Below are 26,032 nucleotides of genomic sequence, written 5' to 3'. Positions count from 1 at the left end.
ATTTATTACGTAAAAAATACGTGGAAGAATAAAAAGAAAAAGAATGAAAAAGAGAATAAATAGACAAAAAGGGACATGGTGACATAAAATTGATATTTCTTAACCTAGACATGAATAATAGTGGATAATAACAAATCTTTTTCTGAACTTCTGACAGCAGCAGGCTTTTAGATCGTTGGTGGCCTAGAAAACTCATATTGCAAAAGTTAGGTCACCATTTTAAATGGCTTAAAAACGCCCCATGTTAACATCAGATCATTTTCAGGTCAAAAAGTTTGGTGGCCTAGAAAATTCATGTTGGGAAAATTAGGCCACCAGGTCATTAGAGCATTTTCTTTCCTCTTTTATTCTTTTTTATAAATTTTCTTTTTTTTCCAGTTTTTTGAATTTAAATCAGGCAATTTTTCAAACGGAATTATTTATTTTAAAGGTGGGGGGACAGGAGATTTTTCGTAGTTTTTTTGTAGCTAGAGTATGCATTCTACCGTGACGGTGTACAACGCTTAATGTCACTCTGCGTACAGCTGTCGTCCTCGCCTTTATGTATGCAATCGGGCGTGCGCTTTCTCTTTGCCCGCGTGGCTCAGTCGGTAGCGGCGCCGCACCCTCAATCATCGCCCTCACAAGTTCAACTCCTCGAGGGGCATATTTAAACGGAATTTCGAGAACATTATTTTTTTTCATGTCTCCCCACCTTTAAAAAAATGGGCAAATTGTTGGTTGAAAATATATTGTTGATTGATGTCTGACGGATTTCCTCGACTCTTGGTTTGATTGGTTTTCTCAAAATGCCAAAATTCCATATGAGAGGAAATGATGAAGAGTGATTTGAAGAGATTTCCATGCTCTTCAGTATCCGCCGACAGCTACCTTTTGCAATCGAAATTCCACTACAATGAGATTGGTATGACTGAGAGAATATTAAATTTGAGACTGAATAAGAAACAAGTTGTTAGTATATAGAACTAATATGAAAATAGTACTATCTAGGGACCTATCTGGAGTCTCCGAGTTACACTTCGTGACCTATATTATTAGAAAGCCTAAAAAATTCTGATTCTGAATACCGTAAACACTCTAATAGAACGCCACCCAAATATCGTCAAATTTGAGCTTATGCACATCATTCTCTGTTAAACTAAAATGCAAGTGGTGTCTCGGGTGTGTAGCTGTCCTTGTCCTATGGCAATTCCAGCTAGTGTGTGGTAGAATGCTTTACTCGTCTCGATGATAATTCCGTATATCTCAAACTTGGGTAATTAAACCTTTAATAACTAAAGATATAACGAAATATAACAAAAGATAAAAGAATAAAGATAAGAAAGATAAAGAAGATAAAAAGATAAAGAAAGAGCTTGCATGGCTCGCTTTTATATAGAACTATAGAGGAGGAGACAAGAAAGCTTTTAGACAGGAATGTGCGGGGGATGGAATCTGTGGGAGCATGAATCATGAGATAAAATGACCTTTTTATTAAAAGAATACAAATTTAAAGAATTTAGTATATCTGTAGTCTTATCGAGAACCAAGCGTTGTTCACACCAAATATCCAGGAAGTCAAGAATTTTATCCTCATCAGGTTCAGTTGATGCCACTTCTTGGTCAGATTGTGAAACTTGCGGAGCTTCTTGTCGTGGTCGTTCTCGATTTTCTGGTTGAGGAAGTGGAGAATCGAGAAGTTCAGGGGAATCTTCTTTCAATGGCGACTCACGATCGTCTACCGAAGATCCAGAATCTTCAGAGCTTTCTCGAGCAACCAGAGCTTTTTCCTCCAACCGCACTCTCTTCTCGACGACATCTTCCTCGACGACATCTAGATCCACTTTTCGCTTTCTTGTCTCCAAATCTTCTTGATGTTCAGAAGAAGCAACTTCTGCATCATTGCTAATCACTCTGTGGACAATTGGTTCGTTGGAAGTCGACGAGTGTTCGAAACAATCTACTGCCTTTTCTTCTTTTCCGTATCCAGGTAAATCAGGAGAATATTCTTCCACCGAAGAGATGGACGAACTAGTAAAGCTTGGAAGAGAGGAAGGACCTGATTCATGCTTCTCATCTCTCTTCTCTATAGTTGGCGATTTCAGAAGTGCTTCTTGTGATTCAAGAGCATGATGTGTTGATCTCTCACCATTGGATGTTTCAGCAGTTCCACTTTCTAGAACCACGTATTCCGAATTATTCTTTTCTTCGGGTTGGCAATCTTCGTCGCCACCATGTTGCTGTGATTCAACTTCTGAATCACTTTTTGAAGCATTATTTGGATTCAAAGCCTCACCTTTTTCACCCTCATTTCCGGCTGGTTTCTCAGAAGTTGGCCAAACTTGATCCCAGAAGGACGTCGAAGTTTCTTTGCAATCTTCCCGTTTTTCAATTTCCTCCATTTTGGAATGTGGAACAGAAAATCGATGTTGTTCCAAAAAATCTTCAAAGCTATCCTGGGTGTAGGAGGCAGTGTTCTGGGGAATAATTGGATCTTCTTCTTCTTCTACATCATTGAGCTCGTCTTCATCTGTCAAATCACTGATCGAATGATCTTCATGATAATTCTCAGCTGGGGCATCGTTTGCAAGTGTACTCTGGGGTTCGGATTCAGGATTGGCAACATCTTGGTGCATCATTGAACCTTCATTAGCTTCTCTGGAAGAAAGCACTTCAAGTTCCTCGATTTCAGTTGGAGCTTCAGCGTCTTCTTCTTTTTCAAATCTAGCTGTGTCGTCTACATCCGCCAAAGTTGAAACTGAAGATTCGGCTTCCTCAGTTTCTTCAAAATCTTTAGAAATTGCATTTGGATTAGGGGCTTGCTCATCTTGAATCTCTGTTTCTGGTGCCAAGCTTGAAAAACCAAAAGGTTCTGGAACGGATCTATGGAAGTCTTGATTGTTCTCTTCTTCGTCTTCTTCTTCAGCAGATTGATATTCAGCTTCTTTTTCATTTTCATCAGCAACTTTTTCATGAATATCTAAATCCTCGATCGATTCAGCCGGCTTCACGTATTCTTGAATGATTTCTTCTGGGGCCAAGTTTGATGAAAATGGAGATTCTGGAGTAGACATGGAGACGTTCTGCTCATCCTCTTCTTTTTCTTCACCTCCGGCAGATCGTTCTCGAGCAATTTTTTAGCGTTCTATCAACATTTTATGCCAGGATTGGCTCGAAGCAGATCTGGAAAAATTGCGAATAGGCCTATTTGAGAATTTTCTTGCTAAACTGGATATCCCGAAGTGTATTTGAAGATTCCTTTGAATTTTTTTAGACCAGGTTGTCCTTTTTCTTCTCCTCCAGCGATCATATGAAGTCATTGTCGTATTCGACCAATCATTGGAGTTTCGTTTGGAACAACTTCCTTATATCCCTGGGCTGTCATCTGTCGTATTTCATTTTCTGATTATATCCATATTGTTCGGCTCTTTCTTTTCCTCGTCGGAAATTGTGATGCCGTTTTTTATGTTCCATTTGTTGCCTCTGATTTTGGCTGGGTGATCAACGGCACAACTTCTTTTTTGCTCGTCTGTCAGAGCTTTCCAGAACGTGAATTTCTGAAAATTAAAAAATTTTAAACTGAAAAGACTTTTAAAAGTTTATATTTAAGAAAAATTGTAAGCCGTCCTTTTCAAACATGATAATGCAAACTTGGAGTTTTGAAAATGTTCATGTGGGATTTTTGTAAATTTGGGGTTTTTGAGGTCGCAGAAACTGAATCTGTTAGTTTTGACGACTCATCTTGCGATAAGATGTTTTTAGAGAGAAAAGATTCCAAGTGACTTTTGGCTCGTTGAAAAGACTCACAGACCAAATCGGGGTGTCAAATTTTGTGAGCATTTGGGACATATTTCAGCTTTATGCTCAATTATCTCACTTTCTATAAGCGATATCAAAACATAGTCAATTAGCAAAATGTTGATGATAATATCATCTACATTTTATTAGTTGACAGACTCTTAATACATCTCAAAAGAACCCAGATGATTTATCTCAAAATTATTTATCTCAAAATTTCTGGATACAACTCTATTAGCGACTTTATATTATGTTCATTTGAGCTGTTATTCAATATATCAAAAAACTGTAAACTAGCAAAATGCAGATCACAAAAATTTACGCATTTTACTATTTAACAAATTCTAACTAGCTTTTGTAGTTTTTGAGCTATGCGCCTTTAAAGTTGGACGCGTTAGAGGTACGCGTCTTGTCGTTCTTTCTATACATTCAAGGCGCATAACTCGGCTCAAAATTGGGATTTCTAATTGATTCAAAAAGTAAAATGTAGAACTTAAAAAGAGCTACAAAACGATATTAAATTTGGCTATATTTAAAGTTTTAAAACTCACCATTTGGAGAAAAATCCAATAAGAAGATTTCTAGAAGTAAGAATAATAGAAGATGTAGATATTTAGAAAAAATAGGTAGGAACTTTCCAGAATCCATTCATTAGGATTCTTCTGGAAAGTCCCCAAAGACGTCTATTCAGTCAAGTCGTCGATTTGGAGAATATGAGAGTAGAACTGACTAGCTGGGGGCGCGTTGAATGACCAGAGAGACACATTTTTGTTGTCTGCGTCTCTCTATCTCTAGTTCTCATGGCCTATGCGTCATCTACAAGTGCTTTTTAGAGGGCAATACCTGGTACTCGCAGATGGGTGTGATATTGCTCATGGTATGACGTCATTTGAGTAGGGTACTGTACTCTACCACAACTAAATGACTCTCTGTGTCTCTCTATCCTTAGGCATCAAGGTTACAAGTGGCTTTTTTGTTTCGACATGCCTCATCCAATAGTCCTATTCAGTGGGCAATACCAGCTACTCACATATGGGTGTGATATTGCTCATATGACGTCATTTGAGTAGACTACTGTAGATGAAATGTGAGAGTTTGTGTTTAAAGACACATAACTCAAAAACTAGGTACGCCGGACAAAATTTGTCAATTACAAAAATATAGGTCATGATATTTTACGCATTTTACTTGATTTTAAATTTTAGCTAGCTTTTGTAGTTTTCGAGATATGCGTCTTTAAAGTTGGACGCGTTAGAGATACGCGCCTTGTCGATCTTGTCGAACATTAAAGGCGCATAACTCGGCTCAAAATTGGAATCTTTGGTTGAATCGAAAAGTGAAATGTAGAACTTAAGAAAAGCTACAAAACGATACAAAATTTGGCTATATTTGAAGCTTTAAAACTCACCATTTTGAAACGGAAATCCATAGATTTTTAGGAATAAAAGTAGATGCAGATTTTTAGAAAAAATAAGTAGGAACTTTCCAGAATCCATTCATCAGGATTCTTCTGGAAAGTTCCGAAGTTAAGAGACGTCTATTCAGTCAAGTCGTCAATTTGGAGAATATGAGAGTTGAATAGTGGGCTGTTAGTGGCGCGTTGTCTGACCAGACGCAGACTTTTGTTGTCTGCGTCTCTCTCTCTATCTAGTTCTCATGACCTATGCGTCCTTTAATAGTGCTATTTTGTGGGCAACACCAGCTACTCACAGATGGGTGTGACATTGCTCATTCTATGACGTCATTCGAGAAAACTACTGTAGATTTTCAATTTGTCCAGCACCTCTAGCAGGTCCTAAAACGGACCATAACTTCCTTCAAATTTAATACTTCTGGACCAACTAAAATGGATATAATAGAACAACTCAAGAGCTACAAAATGATGTTATTTGGGTTACTGTATCTAGTCGATGAACGAAGGTACAGTAGGCGTAAAAAAGACTACATGACTGCTAATAGTAAGTCTTAGAATAGGGGGCGAAAGCTTTGGAAACACAATCTACAGTAAGATGAACCTTGAAATTTTAGATTTTTTTTAATTCTAATGGTACAAAATTCTTATGGTTCATACGGTAATGCCCAAAAAAAGTAGGAGTCAAAATGTCAAATTTTGCATTTGAGACAGCAAAAATAGACAGTTTCAAATTTATCAAAATTTACTGGCTCCAGATCATTTTAGGCGAATTTAGTTTTGTTAGAACGATTTCTCATGGTTTTCCGGTCATTTTGATACCAAATTCGACTATATTCGGGAAACTTTGAATTTTGACGTCTTCTGAATTCAGAATTCACAAAATTTGGGAATATAGGCAATATGAATATCAAAATGATGGAAATTCAATGGGAAACGATTCTGACGACATGAAGTGATGACAAATGGCAAAAATGGGGAAAATTCCGAAAAATTGAAAAAATTAAAATTTCCCAATTTCTTAATGTTTTGAATTTAGCTGACTCCAGAAGCATTTTCAGCAAATTTCACTTTGTTAAATCATTTCCCTGCAGTTTTCCGGTCATTTTGAAACCCATATTGACCCTATTCGGTGAGATTCGAATTTTGACGTCTTCTGAATCCAGAATTCTTAAAATTTTCAAAAAGTGGCAATATGGGTATCAAAATGACGGGAAATCAATAAGTAACAATTCTAACGACATGGAAACTTGTAAAATTCGAGAAAACCTAGAAATAATCCGAAAAATAAAAAAGTTGTTTTGTTTCAATTTGTGAAATTGTGTCCCTCTGTAGACATTTTAAGCAAATTTCTCTCTGTTAAAACAACTTTCTGCAGTTTTCCGGTCATTTTGGTACCCATATCGACCCTATTCGGTGAGATTCGAATTTTGACGTCTTCTGAATTCAGAATTCACAAAATTTGGAAATATAGGCAATATGGGTATCAAAATGACGGGAATTCGATGGGTAACAATTCCAACAACAAGGAAATAAATTCATTTATTCCACCCAAATAAAAAGTTACAATAATATTCCTTCATTTATTTTGGAATTTTTGATTTTTTTTTTCAAAAATCAAAACTTCCAAAAAAATTAGGGATGAAAAACTGATTGATGATTTTTTAAAAACCCTTTTCCTCGATATCGAGAGATCTTGAGGAATTACTTCTTCAGAGGATTCTCCGACGCCGTTGACGTCTTCTGAAAAAAATTTGTTCAGAATTTGGATTTTAAAATTCTGAAAAAAACCTTTTTTGCCGTCGTCCGACGTCTTCTTTTCCGGCATCTTTTTTCCATCATTTTTCTTGTTTTTTCCCTTTTGATTTTCCAATTTTTTGTCTTCGTGAATTCCCTTTTTCTTCGGCGGATCGAATTTTGGGACCAATCGATAATCTGGAAATCGAATTGGCACAGCCGTCCGGTTTCTTAGATTTCCAGATTGGATGAAAGTCCTGAAAATTTGAAATTTTAAAATATCAACAAAAAAAATCTTACAAAAAATCGTCACCCCAACTTTCAGCTCCGTTATCTCGGTTGCTATCAGAGATATCAAAAAGTAGTTAACTAATAAATTATTGCTGATATTATAATAAACATTTTATCAGTTAACAAAATTCCGATATCTCTTTCAGTAACCGAGATAATCAACCTCAAAGTTAACAATGGGCATCCTTCACGGAGAATCGAGGGGCGCCTCCAAATTTAAAGGCGCATATCTCAAAAACCATAAACGCTAACTAAAATTTGAAAACTAATGAAATGCGTAAAATGTTATGATATACATTGTATCAGTTAACTACTTTATAATTACTTTTTTAGAAATTGAGATAATTGAGCTCAAAGTGCAAGTATGGAATTTTTTCGGAAAAAATTCGAAAAATCGAAATTTTTAAACTTTTTGAATTTCGCGCCAGGCCAAATTTATTTTGAAGCTTAAAATTTTCCTTACCACCGCATTCTTATCACACTTGATATGATAGACAGAAAAATGATGATAATCATTTTTCGGGACCAAAAGACCAGGAACATGCCAAACTTCAATTTCGAATACATCTGTTGGGTCAATGAATCCAACTGGGAGTTTGATATCAAACATTTCGTTATCAGTAACTTTTACTTTGTATGTATATCGATTTTTCGTTGGATTCTTCAACAAAATCTTCGATTGAGTATACTCCCAACCGACACGTTCACTGTTGAAGAGCACCAAAGTGAAAATGGGCAAAATTTTGTATACTTGTACTTGACTTAATATATCTCGGTTCCTGTGAGATATATCAAATTTTGGTCAACTAATAAAATATTTATCATATTATCAGCAATGTTTTATCAGTTGACTACTTTTTGATATCTTTCTTGAGAAGCGAGATATAGGGGCACAAACCTGACAGTTGTTTGCAGCCGCCGGCAGGAGCGGCGACCATACGCAACAGCCAACTTTGAGCTCAATTGTCTCGTTTCCTGTGAAAGTAATAAAAAGTATTCTACTAATAAAATGTTCATCATGTTATCAGAAAAATTTTATTAGTTGACCACTTTTTGATACCTTTTACAGAAATCGAGATAATTGAGCTCAAAGTCTAAGGAGTTTTCAAAAATTCAAAAATTCAAATTCCTGCCAAACCATTACCGTACCTGTTTCGTAGAAACATCCAATTCAAATTTCTTTGTCTCCACGTCACCCGATCAAATATCGATTTTCTTATTCAACGTTCCCGCCGGAATTTTCATCCGGATTTCTTCTTTTTTCACTTTTTCAGAATTCTCATTCTCCACAACGGACGTCATCGTCGTCGGAGATGTCAGAAGAAGTAATAGCTGGCGATTATTGATTTTTTGAGCGCGCGAAATTCAAAAAATCGAAAAACAACGTTTTTAGATCACATTTTTGTTGAAAATGACGTTGCAAAAGTTGCTAGACATAAAAAATAATTAAATTAATTATTTCTGCGGATTTTTGTCCAAAAAATGGACAATTCTCAAAATGTAACTGTCGACCCGACGACGGCGACGTTTCCGGCAACCGGTGGAAACTCAATTCACTTCCTTTCATCGACTGCGGAATCGAGAATTGCTTTTAAGGTTTTTTTTCTGAAATTTCTTTTCTATTTCCTTTTTTTCCAAATTTTCAAGTCGTTAGAAGTGTTACCCAGGTGATTCCCGTCATTTTGATACCCATATTGCCTATATTTCCAAATTTTTTGAATTCTGAATTCAGAAGACGTCAAAATTCGAATCTTTCCGAATCGGGTCAAATTTAGTATCAAAATGATCATAAAAATACAGAAAATCGTTTTAACGAAGCGAAATTTGCTTGAAATGATCATGGAGTCTGAAAATGTGAAAACTTCAAAATTGGAAAAATATTTTTTTTTGAATTTTTTGGCAATTTGTTTCTATTTGCCAGTTTTTCAACTTTTCATTTTGTTAGAAATGTTACCCACGAGATTTCCGTCATTTTGATACCCATATTGCCTATACTTCCAAATTTTGTGAATTCTGAATTCAGAAGACGTCAAAATTCGAATCTCACCGAATAGGGTCAATATGGGTATCAAAACGACCGTGAAACTACAAAAATTATTTCAACGAAGTGAAATTTGCTAAAAATGCTTTTCGGGTTAAAAGAAATAGAAAAATAAAAAAAATTCAAATTATCATTTTTTAGATTTTTTCCGATTTTGCGCTTTTCCATTTTTCCATGTTGTTAGAATTGTTAACCTTGCGATTTCCGTCATTTTGATACCCATCTTGCCTATGTTTCCAAATTTCGTGAATTCTGAAGTCAGAAGACGTCATAAATCGAACCATCCCGAATATGGTCAATATTGGTATCAAAATGACCGAAAAACTGTAGGAAATTGTTTTAACGATGTGAAATTTGCTTAAAACGATCATGGAGTCTGAAAATTCCAAAATTTAGGTAAAATGCTCGAATAATGATCAGTATCGTGTTCGTCCAGTGTTTGGATTTTTGGAAATAAAAGGGCGTACAAAATTGGAAATTCTTCGTTTGGATGGACCAGCAAAAGACGATAAATTGGCAGTTCTTTGGGCAGAAGTTCCTGCCGATGAGATTGAGCCATGGGCTCCGTTTAAGGTATTTCTTGAGATTTTGAAATTTTTTAAAAATTTCAAAAAAATTTAAAAATTTAAATTTTTTCCAGGCTGGCTCCCAAATGGGCGACATCACAATTCAGCTGAAGGCGACTTGAAAATCGATTTTCTCTCTCCTTCTGACGACCAACGAAGACATTAACAAATGATTTTTTCTTATTTTATAGAAAAATAAATGGAATTTCTTACTTTTTCAACTTTTCATGTCGTTAGAATTGTTACTCATTGAATTCCCGTTATTTTGATACCCATATTGCCCACATTTCGAGATTTCGAGAATTCTGAATTCAGAAGACGTCAAAATTCGAATCTTATGGAATATAGGCAATCTGGGTATCAAAATGACCGGAAAGTGGCAGGAAATTGTTTTAACGAAGTGAAAGCTGTTCAAAATGTTTCTGGAATCTTTATATATTCAGAAAAATTAAAAATTTCACAAATTGCACAGTAGTTAATTTTGGAAAAAATCATCCAGTTCGATGACATCTCCATTATCATCAGAAGTTCTTCGTTTTCTTCTTGAAGTCTTTGTCACGTCACATCTTGTTAAAGAATTCAGAGAGGATGACGGGGTGGACAATGGGGCGCCAAACCAGATTTCCTGACAAAAGAAAATGTTCATAATTTTTCTATTTGTCGTTTTTTCAATTTTTCATAACGTCAGAATTGTTACTCATCAAATTCCCGTCGTTTTGATACCCATATTGTCTATAATTCGAAAAGTTGTATATTATGAATTCAGAAGACGTCAAATTTCGAATCTCACCGAATAGGGACAATGTGGGTATTAAAATGACCAGAAAATCACTAGAAATTGCTTTAACAAAGCGAAATTTGCTTAAAATACTTCTAGAGTCTGAAAACTCGAAAATTTTGAAATTGGAAAAAAATGTTTTCCGAATTTTTTGAAAATTTCAAAAACTCCAAAATTCCAAAACTCACTTTAGTGATATAAATGACCATGATAAGCCATGAAAATAATAAAATCCATCCCAAATAACAAATTTCTTTATCTCTTCGCTGACAAACTGCTTCAGAAGCGCATTCCATAAGAATTCAGAAGACCAAATATTAGAAAAATAAGAAAAAAGGTGCCAAAATTTTATGGAGCCGGAAATGGACAATTTTAGCTGGGGGAGAGACAAAAAATGGGGAAAATAACAATGGGGGAAAGAGTGATATTTGGGGTTTGGAAGATCAGAATTTTTCGACTAAAAACAGTTTTTAGAAAATAATTTTCTTATTTCTCAATGCTAAACATTTTCATGTCGTTAGAATGGTAACCCATCAAATTTCTGTCATTTTGATACCCATATTGCCTATATTTCCAAATTTTGTGAATTCTGAATTCAGAAGACGTCAAAGATAGAATATTCTCGAATATAGGCAATATGGGTATCAAAATGATCGGAAAATCGCAGAAAATCGTTTTAACAAAGTGAAATAAGCTGGAAATGCTTCTGGAGTCAGAAAATTGCAAAAACTTAGGCACTTTCATAGAAAAGGAATACAATTGAAAATGAAAAAGACATGAGAAAGAATTTAAAACATCCAGACAGGATCTTCTTCAATAGGATTACTGTAGTCTACTTGATTATTACAAGTCTCGATCAAAACGTTAAGACGCACGATCTGTTTGGGGTGATCTGGACAAGGCTGGCTTTTGGACATTCTTGGAAAAACATTCGGCAGTTCTTACTTAATTTAATTTAATTTGTTTATTGATCAGGTGTAATAAAACATTAGAGGGCAGGACATGAAAGACTCAGAAAAAATGCCCCTCACGAGGCCGATCTGAGTAGGGGAGGGGAAACGGGATAATTTAGATATTTGACACAGGAAAGATGTAACCGGTAGAAAAAGAAAAATAGGGGAGCAAATATATCAATAACGGGTAATACTGGAAGAAATTAAGAATTCAAACTCGGAAAGTAGGAGAAATCGGGTAACTTGGGAAGTGATGGCGTTCCACAGGGGAACAATTGAAGAAAAATAGTCAGAGGAGAGAAAAATAGTCAGAGGAGAGAAAAATAGTCAGAGGAGAACTTAGCCAAATTGTATCCGCCCAATAAGTCGCCAGTATTGTTTCTCTGTTCTTTTAGATCCTTCATTGTCCTTCCCACAAGTCCTTCCACAGATACAGTACCTGTCCCAAATGACTCCTATTTTTCTGTGTGCATTAAGATTGATTACTTGTCTTCTCTCTACCCAGACACTCTCATTATGACCTTGACACAGAAAAACGCGGGGTGTTGGTTCTTCCCCCGGACCACCACCCACCCTCCTCGCCCTGGGGGCGGAGCTTAGCGCAGGACCATTTGGACCAAACAGGCATCCCTCCATCGTTCGTCTTCTCAATCATACAATTTTCTGCGCACTGCCCTCCACTCTTTTTGTTTCCTCTGCTTTCTGCGTCTAAAAATCAATACGATCCTCTGAACTTTGCTGGCCTAGAAATCCAAATGTTTGAAAAACTAGGCCACAAGTGACGTGGATCGAAAGCGCAAGTTGTCAGACGACGACACAGTTTTCAGATTTCAAAAAATCTCTAGTTCGAAGCACATCGATTTTGACGTTGGTGGCCTAGAAATCCAAAACTCGACCATCGAGTCCAAATGACTGTAACTAGTTTCGAAATAAAGATTTTGAAAATCTAAAAATTGTTACGAATTTCACAAAATACGAGTTTTCTAATGATATATGTTGCGGCCTAGTTTTTTGAAAATTTGGGTTTCTAGGCCACCAACTTCATGTCGCTGTAACTCGCTTCAAAATAGAGATTTTTGTAATCTAAAAATTGTTGTGAATTGCTCAATTCTCACTCTTCCATACTTTTTTTTCGTTTTTGATATATGTACGCTCAAATTTCTAGAATGGTTTCTAACCAACCCAGCTCATCCAACTCGGCGCCGGATACCCCTTTCATCGTCTTTGACGAAGACTATGTAAGCGAATTGCGAGCACGGTTTATTGATGCTTGTTAGTTTAACGAATTCTGCCAGTTCGGTATTATAATAATCCTGATTTCAGCGAATCGATCCAGCAAGGTCTACCCTGTGAGTATGATGCACTTGTCGGAAGCTGAACGACAGATAGCTGAATCTAAAAAGCAGAATTCTGAGGCTGGAAACCAAAATTCTGGAGCTAAAATCCAGAATACCGAATCAGAAGATCAAAAATGTGAGGCTGGAAGCCAGAATACTGTATCTGGAGTTCTCTCGCTTCAACCAGTTCAAGCTAGAATTGAGAGTCAGGATGCTGAAACTGCAAGCCAGACTACTGTATCTGGAAGCCCCTCTTCTCAAATAGTTCAAGTTCCGGATCAAGACTACTTCTACGACAAGTACCTGGCCTCTTCTGTTCGTAACCAAATGGCTAAAAGCCTGAAGATGACGGAGCTGCAGGTTTGTAGTTCGATATAAAAATAGTCAACCCAAATGCCCTTTTCAGCTTGAAGCATTCCTCCAAATTCGACGATCAGAGGAAAAGAAGCTGCTAGATCAATTTAAAAAAGAAGAACGGGATACATTTAAAGATGATGATAGCTTAAATGGTGAGTTAGAACTGTTATCAGTTGCGCCACCATGCCACAACGGTACCAGAAGATGTGACAGACTTCAAAGAATTATTTGATTTGATCCTTTTCTTTTTCAGCACCCGATCTCGCCAACTCAATCGGAGTCAATGGAAACTCGAAAGGAAGTGCAGAGGGTGACGGGCTGTCCCAATATGGTTCTCCTTCTATGCACTCTGGACACATTCCCAATTCTTCCTTCGAGGGATTTCATGGAGATCCATTCCAACGGAATGGTTACCACGGTCCACCACAGCCAGACGGCAGCAATGGAAAGAACTTAGCTCCACCGGATGTGCCGGATTGTACAAAGGAATGGCATCATACAGTTACCGAAAATCTCCGAAACCATTTGGTTGGAAAGTTGGTCAAAGCGATATTCCCAGAGCCTTATCTAAGAGCATTGAGTGACAATGAACTGAAGGACTTGATCGCTTATGCCAGGACGGTTGAAAAGGAGATTTTTGAATCGGCAAACGACCGTGAACAATACTATCATTTACTGGCAGAGACGATTTATAAAATCCAAAAAGAACTCCAGGAGTCTCGACTGTCGACTCAAGGAGCAGCTCCTCATGAGAAACTTGAGAAAATGGATGAGAATGTTGACTCGATGAGCTCTAGACCAACCACCGCAGCCGGCTGTGGTGGAGGATCAAGCATGCTAAAGGAAGAAGATCCAATGGGTGAGACCTCGAACCAAGCTCCAGAATCTGTGAAGGATGTCAAGTCTTCAGAGAAGCCATCTGTTTTGAAGAATTACTGTAAGGAAACAGCTACCGATTCAAACTCCAGGGATACATTAAATGGTGAGTTTCATAGATCATTAAAGTTTGGAGAAAAGTGAACGTCTAAGTTTCAGTTGATGGCTTTGTCTTTCACGAAAATATGATCTCCCTGCTCGCCCGTTTGACTGCTGGAAATGGGAATCAGAATTCTGAAATCAGGGAAAAACGAACGGTATACTTCTCTTCTCTCCAATCACAAGCTCTGGAGCATCAATTCACCATCAACAAACACCTCACTCCTGCAATTCAGGCGGAACTAGCTAGAATTACAAATTTGACGGAGGAACAGGTCAGTAAAACCACCAACGTTGAGCCCATGTATCTCGATTTCTGTGAAAGATATCAAAAAGGTGTCAATTAATAAAATGTTTATCATAATACCAGTAACATTTTGTCAGTTTACCACATTTTGATATCTTTAGCTTGGAGCGGGATGTATAGTCTAAAAGCTGACAGCCATGTAGAGCCGCCGGTTCGGTAGCTGGAGGCGGCAACCACACGCTATTGCCAATTTAGAACCTTTATATCTCGCTACTTGTGAAAGATATCCAAAAACTTTAAACTGACAAAATGTTTATCATAATATCAGTAACATTTTATCAGTTGACCGTTTCTTGTTTTGAAGCGAGATAATTGAGCTTAACACTTTACCCGTTTTCAGGTGAAAATTTGGTTTCAAGATCGACGATACAGACAGAAACGGGAGGAGAATAATGAACATGCTAAAAAGGCTCGTTTTGTGAAGTTTCACTGTAAGGAAACGAATGCTGACAACTTTTGGAAAGAAACGACTTTTGGAATCTCAAAATCACGCTCTGACGCCAGCGAGCTTTCAAGATCGTTTGAAGCTAGCAAGCTTCCTGAGGGATTCTCTCGTCAACAGGTTGACGCTCTGGAGCGAAACTTCATTCTCATCCAATTCCGCCACGTTTCCACCGGAAACGACTGGCTGAGAGCATTGGTTTGAAGGAGAACCAGGTTAGTTCTTTTTGAAATTATCAGACTCCAGGAGCACTTTAAACAAATTTCACCTTGTTAAAACGATTTGCAGTCTTTTTTCGGTCATTCTCGATACTCATATTTCCTATATTCGAGAATATTGGAATTTCCACGTATTCTGAATTCAGAATTCACTAAATTTTGGAAACATGGGCATTATGGGTATCAAAATGACGGGAATTCAAAATGAGTAACATTTCTAACGATATGAAGAGTCGATCCAATTGAGTTTTTCCCACTTTTCAGGTCAAAACCTGGTTCAAAAACCGACGTCGTGAGGAAGAGGACAAGGAGGATGAGAGTGATTCTGATTGTGGTTATGGTTTGATGGAAAAACAACCAAATGTCGAAAAAGAGAAGCAGGGCTGGTACAAGGTAGCTCGAGAGATCAGCGATTTCTGTAAAATGATGGTACCGGTGGCCCTTTTGATCTTCTTGGTTTGTATGATTTTCTTCATGCTGACAGCTTTGTTCAAGTAGACTACAGTAATCCTATTGAAAAAATCTTAATACCTTCATTTTTAAATTCTTTCTCATGTCTTTTTCATTTTCAATTGTATTCCTTTTCTATGAAAGTGCCTAAGTTTTTGCAATTTTCTGACTCCAGAAGCATTTCCAGCTTATTTCACTTTGTTAAAACGATTTTCTGCGATTTTCCGATCATTTTGATACCCATATTGCCTATATTCGAGAATATTCTATCTTTGACGTCTTCTGAATTCAGAATTCACAAAATTTGGAAATATAGGCAATATGGGTATCCAAATGACAGAAATTTGATGGGTTACCATTCTAACGACATGAAAATGTTTAGCATTGAGAAATAAGAAAATTATTTTCTAAAAACTGTTTTTAGTCGAAAAATTCTGATCTTCCAAACCCCAAATATCACTCTTTCCCCCATTGTTATTTTCCCCATTTTTTGTCTCTCCCCCAGCTAAAATTGTCCATTTCCGGCTCCATAAAATTTTGGCACCTTTTTTCTTATTTTTCTAATATTTGGTCTTCTGAATTCTTATGGAATGCGCTTCTGAAGCAGTTTGTCAGCGAAGAGATAAAGAAATTTGTTATTTGGGATGGATTTTATTATTTTCATGGCTTATCATGGTCATTTATAAACATTTTCTCAAACTCCAATTTTTCTAACTTTACTGAATCCAGAAGATTTTCGAGCAAATTTCACTTTGTTAAAACGAGTCCCTGCAGTTTCCGGTCATTTTGATACCAATATTGACTCAGTTCGGGAAGATTCGATTTTTGACGTCATCTGAATTCAGAATTCATGAAATTTTTGGAATATAGGGCAAAATGGGTATCAAAATGACAGGAATTCGACAAGAAACGATTCTAACGTCATGAAAAACTACAAAATTGAAAAATAGGAAAAATTTCGAAAAATTTCGTTTTTTTCAATTTTCCAAACTTTCGGAATTTAGGAACTCTAGAACTATTTCAAACAAATTTCACTTCGTTAAAACATTTCCCGGCAGTTTTCCGATGATTTTGATACCAACATTGACCCGATTCGGGAAGATTCGATTTTTGACGTCTTCTGAATTCAGAATTCACGAAATTTTTTGAATATAGGGCAATATGGGTATCAAAATGACGGGAATTTGATGAGTAACAATTCTGAAGTTATGAAAAATTGAAAAAAACGACAAATAGAAAAATTATGAACATTTTCTTTTGTCAGGAAATCTGGTTTGGCGCCCCATTGTCCACCCCGTCATCCTCTCTGAATTCTTTAACAAGATGTGACGTGGCAATTCAGAAGACGTCAGGAAGAAAAACTAAATTTTCTAAAGATGATGATGTTATTGAACTGGATTACTTTTTTCAAAATTAATTTATTTTATTTTTGAAAATAAATCCATTTTCCTGAAGTTTCGTTCTCGTGGCCTAGAATTTTTCTATGGAGAAAGTTATGCCATCAGTACTCCCTTCTGCCCGTTTGTTGAGAAAGACATAAAAATACAAAACGATTTATTACACATGAAAAATGACAAAAGACATCAGAGGAATTGAAATAAAACAATTTTTAAGCAATAAAATTTCTATTTTTCACTTTTCAAGAGAATATGTGTTGTTAGAAGTGTTACCCAGGTGATTTCCGTCATTTTGATACCCATATTGCTTATATTCCCAAAGTTTTGTGAATTCTGAATTCAGAAGACGTCAAAGATAGAATATTCTCGAATTTGGTCAATATTGGTATCAAAATGACCAAAAAACTGCAGGAAATCGTTTCAACGAGTGAAATTTGCTGAAAATGCTTCTGGAGTCAGAAAAATTCAAAAATTTAAAAATTGGAAAAAATATAAAAATGAAAATGACAAAGACATGAAAAAAATCATCAATATGGCCACTGGGAACATCAGTTCGGAGAACTTGCTGATCTTTTCAGCCATCTTCAACCACTCCGGCTTCTCTTCTTCGACTTTCCCAGACATTTTCATAAGTTCTTCCAAATCAGAATCATCTTCCTTGTCCTCTTCCGCATCCCTCCGATCTTGGAACCAATGTTTAACCTGAAAAATTGGATAAATTCAGTTGGCTTGAATTTTCATGTCGTTAGAATTGTTGTTTATTGAATTCCCGTTATTTTGATACCTATATTGCCTATATTTCCAAACTTTGGGAATTCTGAATTCAGAAGACGTCAAAAATCGAATCTTCCCGAATTTGGTCGATATTGGTATCAAAATGACCGGAAAATCGCGGGAAATTGTTTTAGCAAAGTGAAATTTGTTTTAAAACGCTTCTAGAGTCAGAAACTTTGAAAAGTTAAAAACATCAAAAACTTGAATTTTTGAAATTTTTTCTGTTTCCCATTTTTCTAATTTTTCATGTCGTTAGAATTGTTAATCATTGAATTTTTGTCATTTTGATACCCATATTGCCTATATTTCAAAACTTTGCGAATTCTGAATTCAGAAGACGTCAAAAATCGAATCTTCCCGAATTTGGTCGATATTGGTATCAAAATGACCGGAAAATTGCGGAAAATTGTTTCAACGAAGTGGATTTTGTTTAAAATGCTTCCGGAGTCTGATAATTTCGAAAAGAACTAACCTGTCTCTCCTTCAAACCAATGCTCTCAGCCAGTTCCTTTCGTTCATCATGAGTCAGGAATTGTTTGACAGCAAACTTTTGCTCCATAGCTTCAAACTGTTGGCGAGAGTAGCTTTCCCAGGGAAACTTCGAGAATCCAGAATGTCTTTCTGGAAGTTTCCTAGCTTTGAACGAGCTCAAAGGCTCGCTAGTACCAGAAGTATTCGCTGAAAAATGGGTTATTAGATCTCGTTTTGATTTCCCTGATCCCTTACAGTAATCCTTTGCAAAGCTATCAGTGAATTTGTGCTCCAGATCATCCAATTTTTGACGAAGATCCTTTCCAGAAGGGAGGATAGACGAGCTTGAAGGCTTGCTGATGCCGAAACGTTCAGATTTCGTGGGACTCAAGTGCCAGGTTGGCACGGTAGCAATTTTATCCCTTGTTCTATCTCTAAACACTCCTTGGCTTTGTTGATTTCTAACAATCTGGTTCAAGGATTCAGCATTTTGGAATCTTCGTCGGTCTATAAAATAAGTCTCCACCTGAAAACGGGCAAAAATTAGAAAAGCGATTTTTAAGCCAGGATAAAACATGTTTTGTATTGGTATTGTATATCACCAGAAAGCTCTCAAAATTTCCTACAAAACTATAAGATTTTAATTTTTCAGGGTTGAATTTGAAGCTATATATGCACCTTTAAAGAGGTCAAAGCTAGAGAGCGGAGGGCGCAGAGAAGCAAAATGTGTTTCTTGGCTCAGGAATGAAGGAATTGAGTGATTCTGGGCTTGTTTTGAAGAGAAAACGGTGGGGAACAGCTTTGAAAAAAATAAACTCATACTACAAACCTGTGTCTCCGTCAAATTGTTGGCTCGAGCCAATCGTTCCCGGACCTCACTATCAGGATACTTGTTTTTAGCGTAATGTTGCTCCAGAGCTTCGACTTGTCGAAAAGAGAATTTCTTTGAATACTGTTCCATCGGTCCGTCCATATCATAATCATAGTCGCTATCAGAATCAGAATAGTCAGACTCCCTATCTTCCTTGACCTCCTCGTCATTACGTCGATTTTGGAACCAATGTTTTACCTGAAAAGTTGAATAAATTCGGTTGGATCAAATTTTCATGTTGTAAGAACTGATACTTATCGAATTCCCGTCATTTTCATACCCATATTGCCTATATTTCCAAGATTCTGAATTCAGAAGACGTCAAAAATTGAATACTTCCGAATTGGGTCGATATGGGTATCAAAATGACCGGAAAACAAAAAGAAATCGTTTTAACGAAATGAAATTCGTTTGAAATGGCTCTGGTAGAGTACTAACCTCTCTCTCCTTCAATCCAATGAGTTCAGCCAATTCCTTCCGTTCAAAAAGTGTCAAGAATTGCTTGACAGCAAACTTTTGCTCCATAGCTTGAACCTGCTGACGAGAGAACTTCTTCGGATACCATTCCATCGATTCGTCCATACCATAATCATAGTCGGTATCAGTATCCCACTCCCAATCTTCCTTGTCTTCTTCATCTTCACGTCGATCTTGGAACCATTCTTTTACCTGAAAGTCGGATAAATTTAGTTGGATCAACTTTTCATATCGTTAGATATGTTACTCATTGAATTTCCGTCATTTTAATACCCATATTGCCTATATTTCCAAAACTTTGAGGATTCTGAATTCAGAAGACGTCAACAATCGAATCTTCTCGAATCGGGTCAATATTGGTATCAAAATGACCGGAAAATTGTAGGGAATTGCTGTAACGAAGTGAAAATTCACTCAAAATGTGTTTGGAGCCCAAGAATTCCAAAAAATCGAAAAATTGACAAATTGTTTTTTTCGAAGTTTCCAAATTTTATTTTTCTATTTTTCACTTTTCCAACTTTTAATGTCGTTAGAACTGATACTCATTGAATTCCTGTCATTTTGATAGCCATATTGCATATATTTGGAAATTTCGTGTATTATGAATTCAGGAGATGTCAAAAATCGAATACACTCGAATCGGATCAATATTGGTGTCAAAATTACCGGAATGCTGCAGGAAAACGTTTTAACGATATAAAATTTGTTTGAAAGGCTTCGATTTTCAGAAAATTTCGAAAGTTTGAAATTTGTAATTTTTTCACATCAACTAACCTCTCTCTCCTTCAAACCAATGCTCTCAGTCAATTGTTTCCGTTCATAACGTGCTAAAAATTGTTTGACAGCAAACTTTTGCTCCATAGCTTGAACTTGTTGACGAGAGAATCCCTCGGGAAGCTTCGAGAATTCAGATTGTCTTTCAGAAAGCTTTCTAGCTTTGAACGAGCTCAAAGGCTCACTGGTACCGGAGGGATTCACTGAAAAATCAAATTATAAAATCCTTTTAATTTTCCTAATTTCTTACAGCCTTCTTTTGATAATAAATTAGTGACTCTGTGCTCCAGACCATCCATTTTTTGACGGAGGGCCTCCGCAGAAGAGAGGATAACCGAACTCAAAGGTCCGCTGGTACCATATCGATTCACTGAAAAATGGATTATGAGATTCCGTTGGTTATATTAATCCCTTACCCTTTGCTAAGGTATTTGTGAACTTCTCCCGCAGAGCACCCAATTGTTGACGAAGTTCCTTTTCAGAAGACTCACCATTTGAACTATTTTCATCTTTAAATTGATCTAGCAGCCTCTTTTCCTCTGATCGTCGATTCTGGAGAAAGGTTTCAAGCTGAAAAAGGCATTTGGAATGTCTGATATGCGCTCGACCTACATACCTCTTGGTCCGTCATGTTAAGACGTTTAGCCATTTGTTTCCGAACAGAAGCAGTCAAATACTTGTCGTAGAAGTAATCCTGGTCCGGAGCTTGAACTGGTTGAGCAGTGAGGCTTCCAGATCCAGAATCGTGACTTCCAGCCTCAGAACTCTGGTTTTTAGATTCAGCTATCTGTCGTTCAGCTTCAAGTAAGCTCATCATGCTCAAAGGGTTGATGGTGCCGAAACGACTCACTGAAATCAGGGTTATTTAATACCGAATTCGCAGAATTCGTTTAAAAAACTTACCAGAATCAATAAGCCGTGCTCGCAATTCGCTTACATAGTCTTCGTCAAAGACGATGAAAGTGGTATCCGCAGCCGAGTTAGACGAACTGGGTTGGTTGAAAGCCATTCTGGAAATTGGAAGGTACATATATCAAAAATGAAAAAAAAAAGTATGGAAGAGTGAGAATTGAGCAATTCAAAACAATTTTTTGATTTCAAAAATTTTCATTTTGAAGGGAGTTACAACCATTTGTAGTTGGTGGACTAGAAACCCAAATTTCGAAAAAACTAGGTCACCAATTATATGAATCGAAAGCGCAAGTCGTTAGTTCTACGAGACAGATTTTATATTTCGAAAATCTTAATTTGGAAGCGAGTTACATCCATTTGAATTTCATGGCCTAGTTTTAGATTTCTAGACCACCAACTTCAAATGGCCATAACTCGCTTCAATATAAGGTTCTTTGATATCTATCAACTGTGTCAAAGAGCTGACGACTCGATCTTTCAAAGCATGTTACTGGTGGCCTTACCACAAGATTGGATTTCTAGGCCGGCAAAATTCAAATGATCGTGATTTTTACATGCACGAGAGAGTATGGACCGTACAGAAACGCATAGAGCAGCAACAACAGAAAGAGTGGAGGGCCGTGAGCAGAAAACAGAATGACCGGGAGGACTGACGATGGGAGGACGACTCTTTGGTCCAAAATGTCCTGCGCTAAGCTCCGCCCACCCAGGGCGAGGATAGTGGGTGGTGGTCAAACACCCTGTATTTTTTTTGGGTCAAGGTCGCAATGACAACATCTGGGGAGATAGAAGACGTTGTCAAATGCACACAAAAAAAAGGTGTCATTTGGGACAGGTACTGTACCTGTGGGAAGGTCCTTTGGGAAGGACACTGAAGGATGTTCTTACATACTTGCAGAGAAAAAACTACGTTTTAGAACCATCCGGATCTTTTAGAATTCCCCAGATCTGGTAATTCCGAAGTTGTGTAGCTGAAGAGTTCAGCCATGTTCTAAGCAAGTAAAAGGTAATTCTTTCCAAAACTATCGCGATCATGATTCTGAAAGTTTCTGACGAAAGGATACTCGGCTGTAGGCTTGCAATTTCTGGACGGAAGTTGAGGGAGGGGGGTTCGGCTTTTGGACGAATCTTGGTCAGGTTTTGGTCAGAAGCTGCCCAGTGGGACGGACAATGGTCGGATTTTGGCCGGAATTTGCAGGCGCCTGCTGTTAAGAGGTCGGAAGCTGGTCGGTAGTTTGTCGGATCTTGGTCGCCTTCCCACCAAGTCTTTGCCGGAAACTGACCAAGCTCCGGCCAGAAGTAGCCGTCGACGCCGAAGTAGGGTCATACTTCCAAACTGGGAATCTTAAATCTGGCCAAGATTTCTATAAGGTTTGTACAAATTTCCAGCCTTGTCCAGAACAACCAAAAAAGTCGGGGTTTGGGGTTTCAGATCTTTTTAAATGACCGTACCACATATAGCAGAATTCATGAGAGCACAAACTACACGATTTTGGGAAAATAGCAATCAACAATGTCTATTTGACGGTCCCCAGCTCATATATCTCATTTCCTGTGAAAGGTATCAAAAATGTGGCCAACTGATAAAATGTTTACCGTAATATCACAAATATTTTGTCAGTTGGTCACTTTTCGATACCTCTAACAGGAAATGAGACGAATACGCTCAAAGTTGGAGGCTTTAGTTTAGACTTGTTAGACATGTACATATCGATCATAAAACTGGGGGTAAGACCGCGTAGCAGAATGTACAAGGGGTCCAGGACCAGCTAATGCTAATCAAGCGAAATCTATCACGTCATCAGTTACTCCCCGTTGGGGAAATTACATGGGACACAAATCACAATATAATTTATTAGTGATTCAAAAGAGATACAGCAAAGACCAAAAAATTAGCATCAAGACCAAGTTTAAGATTAATGAGCTTATTTCAAAGAGATACAGCGAAGATAAGGAATTTAGCATCAGGATCTTGTAAAAGTATTCCTTCCGATTACACGATGATGAGAAGGGTGACCACTGGATACATCAGTTGGCAGAGCGAACCTTGGCCGCTCGCGCATCCAGTCTATGTTGACGTCGTCGATTTTGAAACCAGATTTTTACCTGAAATCGGAGGACAAATTTAGGAGGGATCTTCCACCCAGCAAATCTAACAGAAGGCCACCTAAGTTTGAGCTCTTATATTGTGAAGGATCTTCTGTAAAAGATATTAAAAAGCGGTCAACTGATAAAACGTTGCTTGTCTTATGATAAACATTTTGTCAGTTAACCACTTTGTGATATCTTTTACAGGAACCGAGATATATGGGTTCGAACCTAACAGCCATTTAGAGCCGCCGGCGGCGGCCTGCCGCTCAAGCTTCTCTGCGCCACAAGTCAGGTACCTGTTGACCACAAATTGTTGCTAGAGAGCTTGAACTTGTAGAGGAGAAAGGTTTGCAAATCTAGCAGAATTTAAACGTTCCCGGATATCTTCAATTTCAGAATACCGGCTTCCAGTTCCAGCGGGCAAGGATGGAGCTCGGATGTACTCCTGGATAATGCTCCTGGATGTTCCCGATTCCTGATTCCCATTTCCAGTGGTCAAAAAGGGATCAAAATTGGGAAATGTGTTGGATGAGCTGGATTGGTTAGAAGGCATTCTGAAAGTTCTGAAATTATAGAAGAAGAGGGATTATGAACGAAAAAATAGAACAAAAATAACGGTAGGCACTTCAAATGAAAAACGAACAGCCCACGGATCGTTGACAGTTAAAAATGACTGACCCAGACAGTTAGGGCAGATGCGAGGAGAGGTTGGAATACATTGTTGGTCCGGGGGAAGACCAAACACCCTGCTTTTTTTCTGGGCCAGGGTCACAGTGACGTCATTTGGAAAGAGATAAATAGAAGATGGGGAATGCCTGGCAGGCCAACTTTAAGCTCATATATCTTGCTTTCTGTAGAAGATATCAAAAAGTGGTCAACTGATAAAATTTTGCTGATATTGTTATTAACATTTTGTTAGTTATCTACGTTTTGATATCTTTCAGATGAAGCGAGATAAATAGGCCTGAAGTTGAGGGTTGCGTATGGTTAAGCCGCCCGGCAGGAGGGCGCAGAGAAGCTTGAGCGGCAGGCTGCCGCCGGCGGCTCTAAATGGCTGTTAGGTTCGAACCCATATATCTCGGTTCCTGTAAAAGATATCACAAAGTGTTTAACTGACAAAATGTTTATCATAAGACAAGCAACGTTTTATCAGTTGACCGCTTTTTAATATCTTTTACAGAAGATCCTTCACAATATAAGAGCTCAAACTTAGGTGGCCTTCTGTTAGATTTGCTGGGTGGAAGATCCCTCCTAAATTTGTCCTCCGATTTTAGGTAAAAATCTGGTTTCAAAATCGACGACGTCCACATAGACTGAAGGCGCAAGCGGTCGAGGTTCGTTCTGCCAACTGATGTATCCCTGCTGTCCAAGTGCTAACAGGTCGCATAGCTGAATACCCCCAGGGAAAGTGACAATCTGTCTATCTTCATTGTGCTAATCTAGTGTCACCTGTCACATCATCAGGTACCTCTTTGTTGGAAGAATGAGAAAAAGAAAAATGATAACCTTTATTACAACAATGAAGAAATTAAAAATAATGCAAAATACACAAAACTAATCCATCATTCTCAAAAACTGCTACTCTGTTTTGTTCCATACTCCAAACCATAGAGTTTCCCCAAAAATCCGAATAGACGCCACATGACCATCTGTTTCTCTAACGACGTATGTGTGGCTGATGATTCGGTCTGTATTCGGTTTAGAATAGGGATAATCAAGGTAACTGAAAATTACTGGTTACTTGACGAAACTACCAAACGCTTCCTCTGAGCGCCAATTTATCTCGGTCCTTGTAAGAAATATCAAAAAATGGTTCATTGATAAAACATGTTTGATAATATGGTAAACATTTTATCAGTTAACAAATTTTTTATATCTTTTAAAGGAACCCAGATGAATTAGGTCAAATTGTAGGGGGCCGTTCAGGATGTCAGCACTTGAAGAGTCCCCCAAATTTGATCCAATTTATCTAAGTTCCTTTGAAAGATATCGAAAAGTGGTCAACTGACAAAATGTGAGTGATATAATGATAAAAATTTGGCTAGCGTATGAATTTTGATGGCTTCTTCAGAGTGCTAGATAAATTGCTTTCAAGTACACTTACACTTTCGGCAAAACATGCGTTGGTGGTGATTTCGTTGCGCAATATATTTTGCTCCAATTCCGTCTAGAATTTCGTTTTGGGGAAGACCTTCATCAAAAGATCTGATTCGAATTTCCAAATATTCCAGTCTTTGAAATCCTTTTCCTGTTTTCCATTCATTCACAAACCCTATCAAATCCGAAATTTTGCAATAACGACATCTTATAAATGCCTGTCTTCCTTGAAAATGCTGTAATACTGCAGGAATCGTGTGTTCGTACTGATCTACTTTCATGGATTCTGCCTGATAGAATTCGGACTCCGGACTGAATTTTATGTGGTCTGCTCTGGCGTCCCTTCCGAACTGCAAATTAATTTTTCAAAAAAACCGCAATTATTTTCTCTACATTTTCTATGGATGAATTTTTTAATTGGTCTGATAAAACTTTTTTTATAATTCAAAAACCTCATGAAATTGCACAAAATAGCATTTTTGCGTTGTTTTTTGATTATAAAAAAAGTTTTATCAGACAAATTAAAAA

At 37.4% G+C, this 26,032-nt stretch overlaps 7 protein-coding genes across 7 annotated transcripts in view; 3 read left to right on the top strand and 4 right to left on the bottom strand.

The window, feature by feature from the left end:
- Positions 1-1,406: 1,406 nt before the first annotated feature.
- CBG12281 lies at positions 1,407-3,053 on the bottom strand (the record flags this gene model as incomplete). Its single annotated transcript, XM_002642648.2, has 1 exon — positions 1,407-3,053. One exon carries the CDS (start codon positions 3,051-3,053, stop codon positions 1,407-1,409), a length of 1,647 nt encoding a protein of 548 aa, XP_002642694.2.
- Positions 3,054-6,767: 3,714 nt separating this feature from the next.
- On the bottom strand, positions 6,768-7,783 carry CBG12280 (the record flags this gene model as incomplete). The annotated part of the gene is made up of 3 exons (XM_045244541.1): positions 6,768-6,931; positions 6,980-7,182; positions 7,680-7,783. 3 exons carry the CDS (start codon positions 7,781-7,783, stop codon positions 6,768-6,770), a joined length of 471 nt encoding a protein of 156 aa, XP_045094815.1.
- A 915-nt stretch (positions 7,784-8,698) lies between these two features.
- Positions 8,699-9,945, top strand: Cbr-ssp-36 (the record flags this gene model as incomplete). Its single annotated transcript, XM_002642646.1, has 3 exons — positions 8,699-8,812; positions 9,654-9,830; positions 9,898-9,945. The coding sequence occupies 3 exons, from the start codon at positions 8,699-8,701 to the stop codon at positions 9,943-9,945; spliced, it is 339 nt and encodes a 112-aa protein (XP_002642692.1).
- A 2,775-nt stretch (positions 9,946-12,720) lies between these two features.
- CBG26057 lies at positions 12,721-12,907 on the top strand (the record flags this gene model as incomplete). The annotated part of the gene is made up of 2 exons (XM_045244540.1): positions 12,721-12,822; positions 12,878-12,907. The coding sequence occupies 2 exons, from the start codon at positions 12,721-12,723 to the stop codon at positions 12,905-12,907; spliced, it is 132 nt and encodes a 43-aa protein (XP_045099276.1).
- Positions 12,908-13,218: 311 nt separating this feature from the next.
- CBG26056 lies at positions 13,219-15,688 on the top strand (the record flags this gene model as incomplete). Its single annotated transcript, XM_045244539.1, has 6 exons — positions 13,219-13,251; positions 13,298-13,400; positions 13,502-14,230; positions 14,284-14,498; positions 14,871-15,170; positions 15,455-15,688. 6 exons carry the CDS (start codon positions 13,219-13,221, stop codon positions 15,686-15,688), a joined length of 1,614 nt encoding a protein of 537 aa, XP_045099275.1.
- Positions 15,689-17,001: 1,313 nt separating this feature from the next.
- Cbr-ceh-93 lies at positions 17,002-21,413 on the bottom strand (the record flags this gene model as incomplete). Its single annotated transcript, XM_045244538.1, has 11 exons — positions 17,002-17,010; positions 17,578-17,739; positions 18,284-18,489; positions 18,538-18,808; positions 19,112-19,351; positions 19,592-19,822; positions 20,405-20,607; positions 20,655-20,774; positions 20,821-20,974; positions 21,021-21,253; positions 21,308-21,413. The coding sequence occupies 11 exons, from the start codon at positions 21,411-21,413 to the stop codon at positions 17,002-17,004; spliced, it is 1,935 nt and encodes a 644-aa protein (XP_045094814.1).
- A 3,562-nt stretch (positions 21,414-24,975) lies between these two features.
- CBG12276 overlaps positions 24,976-26,032 on the bottom strand; it is a gene marked incomplete at both ends in the record, with an annotated part of 1,950 nt that continues 893 nt past the window's right edge. Inside the window, 2 exons of the mRNA XM_002642644.1 lie at positions 24,976-25,130; positions 25,512-25,854. Coding sequence (XP_002642690.1) covers positions 24,976-25,130; positions 25,512-25,854 — 498 coding nt within the window. The remainder of the gene's footprint in view (positions 25,131-25,511; positions 25,855-26,032) is intronic.

The sequence above is a fragment of the Caenorhabditis briggsae genome, assembly GCF_000004555.2.
Source record: "Caenorhabditis briggsae complete genome, chrIII, whole genome shotgun sequence".
NCBI classification, from domain to species: domain Eukaryota; kingdom Metazoa; phylum Nematoda; class Chromadorea; order Rhabditida; family Rhabditidae; genus Caenorhabditis; species Caenorhabditis briggsae.
Note: the sequence above shows the minus strand (reverse complement) of the source record. Positions and strands in the feature narration are given on the sequence as shown.